The sequence below is a fragment of the Bufo gargarizans genome, chromosome 10 (genome assembly GCF_014858855.1).
Source record: "Bufo gargarizans isolate SCDJY-AF-19 chromosome 10, ASM1485885v1, whole genome shotgun sequence".
In the NCBI taxonomy this organism is placed as follows: Eukaryota; Metazoa; Chordata; class Amphibia; order Anura; family Bufonidae; genus Bufo; species Bufo gargarizans.
This window is the reverse complement of record NC_058089.1, coordinates 112,927,305-112,941,792: the sequence shown is the minus strand read 5'-3', so window position 1 is coordinate 112,941,792 and position 14,488 is coordinate 112,927,305. Positions and strand designations below refer to the sequence as shown.

The 14,488-nt window shown below is 41.3% G+C and overlaps 1 protein-coding gene across 1 annotated transcript in view; it reads right to left on the bottom strand.

The window, feature by feature from the left end:
* The window catches only part of LOC122920102 (sodium/hydrogen exchanger 5-like), a 144,164-nt gene that overhangs the window by 29,980 nt on the left and 99,696 nt on the right, over nt 1-14,488 (bottom strand). The window contains exon 10 of the mRNA XM_044269311.1: nt 3,226-3,315. Coding sequence (XP_044125246.1) covers nt 3,226-3,315 — 90 coding nt within the window. The remainder of the gene's footprint in view (nt 1-3,225; nt 3,316-14,488) is intronic.

Here is a 14,488-nt window from a genome sequence, read left to right as displayed (position 1 = left end):
CCCATGTGCCTTTCGCAATTTGCAGAACGGAACAGGCGGCCCATTGTAGAAATGCCTATTCTTGTCCGCAAAACGGACAAGAATAGGACATGTTATATTTTTTGGGTCGGGGCCACGGATTGGAGCAACGGATGTGGACAGCACACGGAGTGCTGTCCTCATCTTTCGCGGCCCCATTGAAGTGAATGGGTCCGCACCCGAGCCGCAAAAACTGCGGCTCGGATGCGGACAACAACGGTCGGTGCATGAGGCCTAACCCTGAGGACACCAGAGCAGAAATTTGGACCGGAATTCCAATACAACTTTCAGCAAAGAGGTAATGCTACTACTAGTTCTCATTTAAATTTGTACCCTGAGATCTTGCAAGTGGTAGAATAAATTATCATTATACAATGAGTTTTAGGATAGAGACCTGGAATAACGTGACTGACAAAATTAGCAGCATTTACAACATGATCTTGATCAAACAACTGTTAGCCAGGTTACCGTACTGCAAGACTACAGACCTTGTTCTGCATGATCAACCATAAGCCACCACTGGTCCTTTCATAGCCATACCCAAAAATAACCCTGAGCATTCCCCATGCCATGATGATGCTGCATTCTTGTCTTCACTCCTACAGTTATCTACAGTATCTCACAAAAGTGAGTACACTCCTCACATTTTTGTGAATATTTTATTATATCTTTTCATGGGATAACGCTGAAGATATGACACTTTCATACAATGTAAAGTAGTTAGTGTACAGCTTGTATAACCGTGCAAATTTGGTGGGCCCTCAAAATAACTTAACACACAGTCATTAATGTCTAAAACGCTGGCAACAAAAGTGAGCACACCCCTAAGTGAAAATGGCCAAATTGTGTCTAAAGTCTCAATATTTTGTGTGGCCACCATTATTTTCCAGCACTGCCTTAACTCACTTGGGCATGGAGTTCATTAGAGCTTCACAGGTTGCCACTGGAATCCTCTTCCACTCCTCCATGGCGACATCACGTAGCTGGTGGATGTTAGAGACCTTGCGCTCTCCACCCTCCATTTGATGATGCCCCACAGATGCTATTGGGTTTAGGTCTGGAGACATGCTTGGCCAGTCCAGCACCTTTACCGTCAGTTTCTTTAGTAAGGCAGTGTTTGTCTTGGAGGTGTGTTTGGGGTTGTTATCATGTTGGAATACTGCCCTGCAACCCAGTTTCGGAAGGGAGGGGGATCATGCTCTGCTTCAGTATGTACTAATTTGATGCAGTGTGCGGCGTATGGTCTGAGCACTGACAGGCTGATCCCCCACTCCATTAACCTCTGGAGCAATACCAGCAGCACTCATACATCTATTTTGAAAGGGCAACCTCTGGACATGACACTGAGCACGTGTACTTAACTTCTTTGGTCAACCACGGCAAGGCCTTTTCTGAGTGGAACCTGTCTTTTTAAACCGCTGTATGGTCTTGCCCACCATGCTGCAGCTCAGTTACAGGGTGGCAATCTTTTTATAGTCTAGGCTAGGGATGCTCAACCTGCGGCCCTCCAGCTGTTGCAAAACTACAACTCCCAGCATGCCCTAATAGCTGTAGGCTGTCCAGGCATGCTGGGAGTTGTAGTTTTGCAACAGCTGGAGGGCCACAGGTTGGGCATCCCTTTGTAGGCCATCTTTATGTAGAGCAACAATTCTTTTTTGCAGATCCTCAAAGAGTTCTTTGTCATGAGGCGCCATGTGGAACTTCCAGTGACCAGTATGAGACAGAGTGAGAGCGATAACACCAAATGTAACACACCTGCTCCCCATTCACACTTGAGACCTTGTAACACTAACGAGTCACATGACACAGGGGACATAAAATGGCTACATGGCTATTTTGAGGGCACACTACATTTACCGTACACTCTTATTCAAGCTGTGCACTGACTACTTTACATTGTATCAAAGTATCATATCTTCAGTGTTGTCCCATAAAAAGGTATAATGAAATATTTACAAAAATGTGAGGGGTGTACCCACTTTTGTAAGATACTGTATAGGGCTGAAACGATTACTCGATTGAAGTGAGTAATTCTACACAAAAAAAATCATTGATGCAAATTTTTTGCATCGAGGATTCTTTTGTGTCATGTGACCATGGAGCAGGAGTGAAACGCTGGCTATTACTTACCGCTACGTGGTCACCCGCTGGCCCGTACCGCGCTGCACTGGATCCTGACACATTGTCAGGTCATAGTGCACGTAAGCGAGCACTATGACCCAGCGCTGTGTGATGTCAGGATCCAGTGCAGTGCGCGGAGAAGAGGAGGAAGGAGCTGTGGAGCGGCGATCCTACAGGAAAGGTAAGTATTTAATTTCACTGGCGCTGGGGACATGGCAGCAATTGATGACATGGAGGGGCTGACTGATGGCAGTGGGGGACATGGAGTGGCTGATCTGATGGCACTGGGGGAGTGGGGGACACGGAGGGGCTAATCTGAATGCACTGGGGGACATGGAGGGGCTAATCTGATGGCACTGGAGGACATGAAGGGACTGATCTGATGGCACTGGGAGACATGGACGGGCTGATCTGATGGCATTGGGGGATATGGAGGGGCTGATCTGATGGCACTGGGGGACATGGAGGGGCTGATCTGATGGCACTGGGGGACATGGAGGGGCTGATCTGATGGCACTGGGGGACATGGAGGGGCTGATCTGATGGCACTGGGGGACATGGAGGGGCTGATCTGATGGCACTGGGGGACATGAAGGGGCTGATCTGATGGCACTGGGGGACGTGGAGGGGCTGATCTGATGGCATGGAGGGGCTGATGGCACTGGGGCAGTGCAGCTAAAGGCACTGGGATAGGGGACAGTTGAAGGCACTGGGGGAACGAAGCTGATGGCACTGGGATAAAGTGGAGCTGATGGCACTGTGGGAACTGATGCACTTGGGCTGATCACACAGGGGGGAACTAATGGTGTTGGGGACTGATGACAGGGGGTCTGATAAGTTTTTATAAAGGAAAACAGTCTATTATTTAATTTTATCATATTAGATTACTCGATCAATCGTAAAAAAAATAATCTATAGAATACTTGATTACTGAAATAATCGTTTACTGCAGCCCTAATACTGTATATACCGCCCTGTTTCCTCCAAACCACAGAAAACCTGACCCTGGCTCTGCGGTTTACTGAGGATACCTAATTAGATGGCAATGGATGGAGGATGAACAGCTGCTATGGCTGAAGATCTTACATGCTCATTCAATTCTTCACTCAGCGTAGGCTTGTGGTGGTCTTGCCTCTTCACTTTTAGCCACTTGACAAGAGGTTTGATGGTCAGACCCTGAAACAGAACAGAAGAGGGGGCATTTTTTATTTTAGATCAAGGTTCAGGATCAGTCTTTTTAGTAATAAAACTTCACCTACTGCTAAGCTTTCCGAAAACCTAATTTCCAGGTCATGTAAGGAGAACATGTGCTCGCCAGAACTTCACAGACCAGCGACATATGAAAAGCCATGATATATCATAAAACAACTGGAGATATCAGAGAGGGATATGGACTAAGGAATACTAGAGCACAGTAAGCTGAGGAATGACACCCAATGCCAGGCAGCTGCTGTAAAGGCTAGGATGATCTTGGTTTAGGACCACTGGAATGTGTAAGCTTTGTATGATCTGTCATTAAGCTCTAATAGGACTATATGGCAACACAGAAATGTGAAGTACAACGTCCAACAATGGTATCATGAAAACATGATAATCAGGGCTAGCTCATCTGAATGTAATGATACTTTTCACTTAAGAGATCCTTCGCTTCATTCTAGAGAAAAAGTACTTTTAATTCCTATGCAAATGAGTAGACACATGCATTGAAGGCGGGCCCAAGCCACTATGTGCACCTCTGATCCTCCAGCTTCCTTTGCTAGCCCCTCCCTCTCCTTCCTGATTGACGGGGATGGGAATTATAACTATGCAGGAACCTGGCCCTGTCAATCAAGAAAGAGAGGGATGAGATCGAAGAGGAAGTATAGGTATAGCAAGGGTGCACAAAGTGGCTTGGGCCCGCCCTCAGTGCACATAACTGCTCATTTGCTGCACATGGATTAAAAGTTCTTTTTCTGCAGAATTAAGCAATGGATCACTAAGTGAAAGGTGTCATTACATTCAGTTGAGCTAGATCTACAAGGCATTGTGCTGGGTGTAAGGGTGCATTCACACGACTGTATTTTTGGTCTGCAACCGATCCACATTTTTTGCGGATAGGATGCGGACCTATTCATTTAAATAGGTCTGCAAAAAATGTGGAGAGCTCACATGCATCTGTATGTCTGTTCTGTGGCCCCACAAAAAAGAAAGAAATGTTCTATTGTCCATTTTGCAGACAAGGATAGGCATTGTTACAATGGATCCGCAAAAAAGCGCATGCAACAGGGATGTCACATGGATGTCATCCGTATTTTTTGCAGATACGTATTTTGCGGACCGCAAAATACATACGGTCCTGTGAATGCACCCGTACAGTGAATCCCCTCCAAGATTTCTCCCGTGCTTCTCCCACACTCTGGAACTCTACCCCAAAATATCAGACTCCCACCTACCGTGTAATCCTTCAAAAGAAACCTGAAAACCCACCTCTTCAGACAGGCCTACAACCAGTGACCCTGCTGTCTCTATACCGCCATGACCAACTTCACTCTCACCTACTGTGTCCTTCTCCCATACCTTGTAGATTGTAAGCCCTCACGGGCAGGGCCCTCTCTCCTTCTGTACCAGTTTGTAACGCCTCTTGTTTATGATTAATGCAATTGTCTGTATTATGTATCTGCACCGCTTATCATATGTACAGCGCTATGGGATTAATGGCGCTTTAATAATATATTAATAATAATCATTTCCTAGTGACAAATCCCGTTTAAAGGGATTGTGTGGCCTTGGAGCCGACCACCCCTGGGGTCCTATTCTGTGTCTCTGAAAATAAGTGGAGTGGAGTGGAGTAAAGCTTTGATAAATTTTGCATTTCATATTTTGGGACTCTGAATAGTTAGGGTTCACATAGGACTAATTGTTCCCAATGATCAATTGTAATCTGTGGAAGAATCAGGCACTTGTTCAATTTCTTTGCAGCGCCACCACAGGTGGAATAAAAAATTACACATTTACCACTGAAATCAATGATACTGCTTGAGTAATACAAATAACTGCCGGGTCCTCCAGGGAGAGAACACTCTTTATAACCGCTTTCTACGCCAACTCTAGGTCTATTTGTCAGTATACTGAGCCATCCACGTATTACACGTGTACACAGGCTTCTCAATTTCAGTTGTTGATATTTGCTGAACAGCCACAATTGTCGTAACATATGTCTTATTAGTGTAGATTGTCAGATCCTAAGGGTAGAGCTCACACCTAATGAATTTAGTCTACACTATGCTGTCAGCTGTGTGCGGCTTTGTGTACTCATTATGTGTTTTTCTATGTACATGAGTGGTCTCCAACTTATGGCACTTGCCCTGTGACAACATCCGGTTGTCTTTATGCTCAGCCATTTATTATAATAAGTTGACCATGTAGCCTATGGCAGAAAAACAAGCAGATACGACTGAAGGCTAAATCCCCCTAAAGCAGGGATGCACAACCTGCGGCCCGGGGGCCACATGCGGCCCTCGATACCATTCTGTGCGGCCCCCAATCATCTGGTAACAGACATGTATATCTAGGTCTTGTGGCTGCTCACATGTATCTTTCATGTATTTTCCCATTAGATGGGAGTACTAGAAGTGTAACTAGACATTTATGATATATACTGTATGTTCAATATGCCATAAAAATAGTATTTCAGTTGGTAATACCCCTTTAAGTTTTATTTTCGGCCCTTGGAATTGGTTCAGGTTCACAACGTGGCCCCCAACCAGAAAAGGTTGTGCACCCCTGCCCTAAAGCCTCATTCACACGTCCCTGTCTGTACTCAAATCCATGAGCAGGTGGTCAGTGATGCATCCGTGAAGCTGTCCATGAAGGATCAGTGTTGGGTTCGTGTGTCCGTTTTTTGCTGTCCGTGTTGCATCAGTGTTTCACTGACATTAAACAGATGAAAAATAATTTTCAAAGCATCTCTTGGATGGCATCCATGGTTTTCACGTAACCTATAGACTATGGCCTCATGCACACGGCCGTTGTGGCGGCTCGGATGCGGACCCATTCACTTCAATGGGGCCGCAAAAGATGCGGACAGCACTCCGTGTGCTGTCTGCATCCGTTTCTCCGTTCCGTGGCCCCGCTAAAAAAATTTAACCTGTCCTATTCTTGTCCGCGCTTTGCGGACAAGAATAGGCATATTTTGAAGGCTGTCCGTGACGTTCCGCGAATTGCGGAACGCGCACGGAAGCCATCCGTGTTTTGCGGATTCGCGATTTGCAGACAGCAAAACACACCACAGTCGTGTGCATGAGGCCTATAATAGACGTGATGGATCCGTGAACATGGACAAAATAGAGCATGTATCCGTGCTAAAACAGTGATGTCTGAATACACACATTAAAATGAATAGGCACGTGTGCTGTACGTGGAGAACACGTACAGCACGCGTCCGTGAAACACTGACGTGTGAATGAGCACTTGTCTGCCGGATCATTCCTATAATCTGGTAGGGTTGTCCCTGGTGACTAAAACGATATCTGTCTTGTAAAAATCCTTTCTTTTGTTCCCGAGAGAAAAATACTTTTATTCTTTGCACATATTAAGGCTTCAGTGCACCGAGAGGCGTGGGCTGCACTGGAGAGTAGATGCTAGGACACGCCCCTTAGTGCACTGAGGCCCTAATTTTCATAAAGAATAAAAGTTTTTTTTTTTTTTTTCAATAACGCTGCAACCGATTTTCACAAGGCAGGTATCATTTTATTCAGCAGAATCAACCCTGGCAGGCAGCTAATAGAGTTATTTCTGTTAATGGGCACTCTTTATGTAATGGCATATCAATAGAATATGCCATCACTATAGGATCAGTGGAGGTCCAACTACTAGGAACACCCCAACCATGACAATAAAGGGACTGCAATGGTGGAGTAGCACGATGTCCCCTTCTAAGTTCACCCTGTGCAGTGCCCCAGCAATCCAACAGTGCAGGAAACTGCAGCCGGATCCATGAGATGAGGGATGACTTGCGCCGTATTTGCACTATTAAAGGCGAGAAAGGTGGTCAGGGCTAATTAGAGGGGGCACGACATTTCCAACAGAAAATGGTACGAAAAAGGGACACATATACACCTGCTCATAGAAGGCATAGATTTCATTTCCTAAATTAAAGACAGACCAAAAGACACCAACATGCTAATAGCACCTCACCTCTTAATAAATATGCTGCATTTTACACTGTAAATTAAACACCAGTCTTATTAAATCTGTCCCAATATATCACACAATCAATGGAAGATACACAGTCACATGGGGTCTTTCTCCTCCTAGGACCCTCTGTATTTGGGGCCACAGACTGCTAAAGAGATTCTCATTACTTGCCCTGTCCCTACTGTCTGTGATGATAACTAGATATGTGACACCCACTGATACTCCCCGGACAGGTGAAGTCTCTGATCTGTAAACAGGTTAGCTACGGTCAAAAACTGAACTTATTACAGAAGGCGGCTGCTGGAACCGCAAAGCAAGAGAACAAAATTAAAAAAATAATAATGACATGATTAACCAAATAGAATTCGATATAAAGGAGGCTTTATACTGAGAGCCACAGGAACAAAGGAATAGTATATGTCGTATCCTCAAAAGCTTTCCAGCCGAAAGAAACAATGATTGTATCGTACCAGATAGTATGTCTCACATAGTGGTTACTACCTAGCTTCACCACACCCCGGCTACACTGTGTTATTTGGTTCTTCTGGGAAGATTTGGACCTCTCTAGTAAATGGGGCCACCTTTATTTTTATTTTATTTTTTCCAGGGCCACTTTAAGTTTCCAGTCCGCTCCTGATCTCCTGTATATAATTATATATGTACAGCTGGTATAAGTTATACATCTTCTTGTATATAGTGATATGGAGCATGCTGGTATAACCTGGGCATCTCCTGTATATAATTATATATGTACAGCTGGTATAAGTTATACATCTTATTGTATATAGTGATATGGAGCATGCTGGTATAACCTGGGTATATCCTGTATATAATTATATATGTACAGCTGGTATAAGTTATACATCTTATTGTATATAGTGATATGGAGCATGCTGGTATAACCTGGGCATCTGCTGTATATAATTATATATGTACAGCTGGTATAAGTTATACATCTTCTTGTATATAGTGATATGGACCGTGCTGGTATAACCTGGGTATCTCCTGTATATAATGATATATGTACAGCTGGTATAAGTTATACATCTTCTTGTATATAGTGATATGGACCATGCTGGTATAACCTGGGCATCTCCTGTATATAATTATATATGTACAGCTGGTATAAGTTATACATCTTATTGTATATAGTGATATGGAACATGCTGGTATAACCTGGGTATCTCCTGTATATAATTATATATGTACAGCTGGTATAAGTTATACATCTTCTTGTATATAGTGATATGGAGCATGCTGGTATAACCTGGGTATATCCTGTATATAATTATATATGTACAGCTGGTATAAGTTATACATCTTATTGTATATAGTGATATGGAGCATGCTGGTATAACCTGGGTATATCCTGTATATAATTATATATGTACAGCTGGTATAAGTTATACATCTTCTTGTATATAGTGATATCGAGCATGCTGGTATAACCTGGGTATCTCCTGTATATAATTATATATGTACAGCTGGTATAAGTTATACATATGCCTGTATATAGTGATATGGAACATGCTGGTATAACCTGGGCATCTCCTGTATATAATTATATATATGTACAGCTGGTATAAGTTATACATCTTCTTGTATATAGTGATATGGACCACGCTGGTATAACCTGGGTATCTCCTGTATATAATTATATATGTACAGCTGGTATAATTTATACATCTTCTTGTATATAGTGATATGGAGCATGCTGGTATAACCCGGGCATCTCCTGTATATAATTATATATGTACAGCTGGTATAGGTTATACATCTTCTTGTATATAGTGATATGGAGCATGCTGGTATAACCTGGGTATCTCCTGTATATAATTATATATGTACAGCTGGTATAAGTTATACATCTTATTGTATATAGTGATATGGAGCATGCTGGTATAACCTGGGCATCTCCTGTATATAATTATATATGTACAGCTGGTATAAGTATTACATCTTCTTGTATATAGTGATATGGAACATGCTGGTATAACCTGGGTATCTCCTGTATATAATTATATATGTACAGCTGGTATAAGTTATACATATTCTTGTATATAGTGATATGGAACATGCTGGTATAACCTGGGTATCTCCTGTATATAATTATATATGTGCAGGTGGTATAAGTTATACATCTTCTTGTATATAGTGATATGGAGCATGCTGGTATAACCTGGGTATCTCATAGAAACATAGAATGTGTCGGCAGATAAGAGCCATTTGGCCCATCTAGTCTGCCCAATATACTGAATACTATGGATAGCCCCTGGCCCTATCTTATATGAAGGATGGCCTTATGCCTATCCCATGCATGCTTAAACTCCTTCACTGTATTTGCAGCTACCACTTCTGCAGGAAGGCCATTCCATGCATCCACTACTCTCTCAGTAAAGTAATACTTCCTGATATTACTTTTAAACCTTTGCCCCGCTAATTTAAAACGATGTCCTCTACATTCAGTTTTTCTTCTTTTAAATATTCTCTCCTCTTTTACCTTGTTGATTCCCTTTATGTATTTAAACGTTTCTCTCATATCCCCTCTGTCTCGTCTTTCTTCCAAGCTATACATGTTAAGGTCCTTTAATCTTTCCTGGTAAGTTTTATTTTGCAATCCATGTACCAGTTTAGTAGCTCTTCTCTGAACTCTCTCCAAAGTATCAATATCCTTCTGGAGATATGGTCTCCAGTACTGCGCACAATACTCCAAATGAGGTCTCACTAGTGCTCTGTAGAGCTGCATGAGCGCCTCCCTCTTTCTACTGGTAATGCCTCTCCCTATACACCCAAGCATTCTGCTAGCATTTCCTGCTGCTCTATGACATTGTCTGCCTACCTTTAAGTCTTCTGAAATAATGATCCCTAAATCCCTTTCCTCATGTATATAATTCTATATGTACAGCTGGTATAAGTTATACATCTTCTTGTATATAGTGATATAGACCATGCCGGTATAACCTGGGCATCTCCTGTATATAATGATATATGTACAGCTGGTATAAGTTATACATCTTCTTGTATACAGTGATATGGAGCATGCTGGTATAACCTGGGCATCTCCTGTATATAATTATATATGTACAGCTGGTATAAGTTATACATCTTCTTGTATACAGTGATATGGAGCATGCTGGCATAACCTGGGCATCTCCTGTATATAATTCTATATGTACAGCTGGTATAAGTTATACATCTTCTTGTATATAGTGATATGGAGCATGCTGGTATAACCTGGGCATCTCCTGTATATAATTATATATGTACAGCTGGTATAACCTGGGTATCACCTGTATATAATTATATATGTACAGCTGGTATAAGTTATACATCTTCTTCTATATAGTGATATGGAGCATGCTGGTATAACCTGGGCATCTCCTGTATATAATTATATATGTGCAGCTTGTATAAGTTATACATATTGTATATATAGTGATATGGAGCATGCTGGTATAACCTGGGCATCTCCTGTATATAATTATATATGTACAGCTGGTAAAAGTTATACATCTTCTTCTATATAGTGATATGGAGCATGCTGGTATAACCTGGGCATCTCCTGTATATAATGATATATGTACAGCTTGTATAAGTTATACATATTCTTGTATATAGTGATATGGACCATGCTGGTATAACCTGGGTATCTCCTGGTACATATTGTATAAGGGGGTACATTATCATATGCATGGATTGTGATGTATATAGTACAAAAGAAGTTACATTAAGCATGTCCACCACAAGCTGCGCTCAAATAATATATTGTATAATTGGATTATAAACCGTACTAATGAGTGACATTTTGCACCCTGTAAGAAATTTATTCTCACCCTAATGGGCCCAGAATTGTAAATGCAGGGCACCAGCACTGCCAGCTGTCATTAACCCTTTACAGGGTTGCCTTCAGAACCTGCTCTGCGTCTTACAAACCTCCCTCTTGGACATAACCACAGCAGTGAAAGTGTTAACAGCGGCTCCAACTCAATAATAATTGAATCACATCAGAAAGTTCAGATGTAAATAGCGGGCTCATTAGAGGCAGATCTGATTGGACTATCCCGGGCTATAGAGAAGTTATGAGTGGCGCGTCTGCTGGCCGGGGCTGCGGTGCAGCTGATGTATCCAAAGCGGGTGGTGAATAATGAGGCACATTATACAGACAATGTGTAAGTGAATTATACCCTGAAGAGAAACTAATGGACCTGTCACATTATCATCTTAACCCAATCTTCCCTGTCACTTCTTTAATGGATTTGTCTATTCTTATGTCAATACAGTTGTTTAATGAAAGTGCGGCAACTTTGTGTTTCAGTTGTGCTTGCTGTCAGTGAATGGGGATATTCAGAGACTGAAAACTCACACACAACTATACTTCTCACAAGATGAGGAATTGTTACAATTATTTCCAAGGTTGACAACCTGCCCTGCTAGATTGTTACAATGTATCAGTGCAGGTAAAATGTATCAGTCTGGAGTCTGAGTTTACCTCACACAGTATTGTCTAGATGGCATACAGTTGTAACAAACCCTCAGCAGCGAGAAGTATTAGTTCTGACCAGTATTGTATCCTGTAGCTGTAAACCACTTCCAATCTCTGACAGCAGTCGGATTTCTGATTAGTTTTCTTTTTGGTTTCTCAGTTCCTTTGTTAGGCATCATGGACACGACAGTTGTTTTTTGCATCCGCAAATTGTGCGTCCGCAAAAAAAATGAATGCAGCATCAGCGGCCAATTTTGAAGCGCAGGGCCACAAAGCAGGTAAGCAAGCCTGCAAGCAAACACAAATTGGGCATATTGAACCATTGGACATCGGCGCTGACGGTTTAACACCTTAAAGACCCTGCCATATTTCACCTTAAGGACCAGGCCATTTTTAGCAAATCTGACATGTGTCACTTTATGTGGTAATAACTTTAAAAAGATTTTACTTATAAAGGCCATTCTGGGATTGTTTTCTTGTCACATATTGTACTTCATGGCAGTGGTAAAATTGAGTAAAAAAATTTCATTTTTATTTATAAATAAAATACCTAATTTACAAAAAAATTGGGAAAAATTAGCAAATTAGCAAATTTCTTATTCTCTACTTCTATAATAGATAGATTAGTAATAACTCCAAAAATAGTTATTACTTTACATTCCCCATATGTCTACTTCATGTTTGGATCATTTTGTGAATGCCATTTTATTTTTGGGGGACATTAGAAGTTTAGGAGCAAATCTTGAAATTTTTCAGAAAATTTCAAAAACCCACTTTTTAGGGACCAGTTCAGGTCTGAAGTCACTTTGTGAGGCTTACATAATAGAAACCACCCAAATGACCCCATTTTAGAAACTATACCCATCAAGGTATTAAAAACTGATTTTACAAACTTTCTTAACCCTTTAGGTGTTCCGCAAGAATTAATGGGAAAATGGAGATGAAATTTCAGAATTCACTTTTTTGGCAGATTTTAAATTTTAATCAATTTTTTTTCCACTAACAAAGCAAGGGTTAACAGCCAAACAAAACTCAATATTTATTCCCCCGATTCTGTAGTTTACAGAAACACCCCATATGTGGTCGTAAACTGCTGTACGGGCACACGGCAGGGCGCAGAAGGAAAGGAATGCCATGTGGTTTTTGGAAAGCAGATTTCACTGTTATAATTTTAAGATTCCATGTCACATTTGAAGACCCCCTAATGCACCCCTAGAGTAGAAACTCAAAAAAAGTGAACCCATTTTAGAAACTACACCCTCAAGGTATTCAAAACTGATTTTACAAACTGTTAACCCTTTAGGTATTCCACAAGAATTAATGAAACATGGAGATGAAATTTTAGAATTTCACTTTTTTGGGCAGATTTTCCATTTTAATAAAAAGATTTCCGCTAACAAAGCAAGGGTTAACAGCCAAACAAAACTCAATATTTATTGCCCTGATTCTGTAGTTTACAGAAACACCCCTTATGTAGTCGTAAACTGCTGTATGGGCACACGGCAGAGCACAGAAGGAATGGAATGCTATATGGTTTTTGGAGGGCAGATTTTACTGGGATAATTTTAAGCTACCATGTAACATTTGAAGACCCCCTGATGCACCCCTAAAGTAAAAACTACAAAAAATACCCCATTTTAGAAACTACGGGATAAGGTGTCAGTTTTGTTGGTACTATTTTAGGGTATATATGATTTTTTATTGCGCTATATTACACTTTTTGTGAGGCAAGATAACAAAAAATAGCTGTTCTGGCACAGTTTTTATTTTTTGTTATTTACAGTGTTCATCTGACAGGTTAGATCATGTGATATTTTTATACAGCAGGTTTTTACAAATGCGGCGATACCTAGTATGTATACTTTATTTATTTATTTAAGTTTTACACAATAACACAATAAAATAAAAAATATAAATCATGTTTTAGTGTCTCCATATTCTGAGAGCCATAGTTTTTGAATTTTTTTATGTGATTGTCTTAGGTAGGGTCTCATTTATTGTGGAATGAGATGACGGTGTGATTGGTACTATTTTGGGGTGCGTATGACTTTTTGATCGCTTGCTATTACACTTTTTGTTGTGCTGCAAGTTGACAAAAAATATATATATATTTTTTTAAAGTGTTCGGCTACATGCACACGACCGTATGTGTTTTGCGGTCCGCAAATTGCGGATCCGCCAAAAAAAGGACGCCGTTCCGTATGGCATCCGTCTTTTGCGGATCAATTGTAATAATGCCTATCCTTGTCCGCAAACTAGAAAAAAATAGGACATGCACTATTTTTTTTGTGGAGCAACAGAACAGACATACTGATGCGGACAGCACGCGGTGTGCTGTCCGCGTTTTTTGCGGACCCATTGAAATGAATGGGTCCGCATCCTATCCGCAAAAAAAAATGAACGGACACGGAAACAAAATACGGTCGTGTGCATGAGGCGTTCACCTGAGGGGTTAGTTCATGTGATATTTTTATAGGTTGTAACGGACGCGAAGATACCTAATAGGTATACTTTTTTTATTAATTTATTTTAGACAATAACATCATTTTTTTATAAAAAAAAAATCATGTTTCAGTGTCTCCATATTCTGTGAACCCTAAGGGCTGTTTCACACGAGCGGATGCCGTGCGTGGCATCCGCTCCGTGAAAGAGTGCCAAGACCCGATGCAGACTGCAGAGGCACGGAGCATT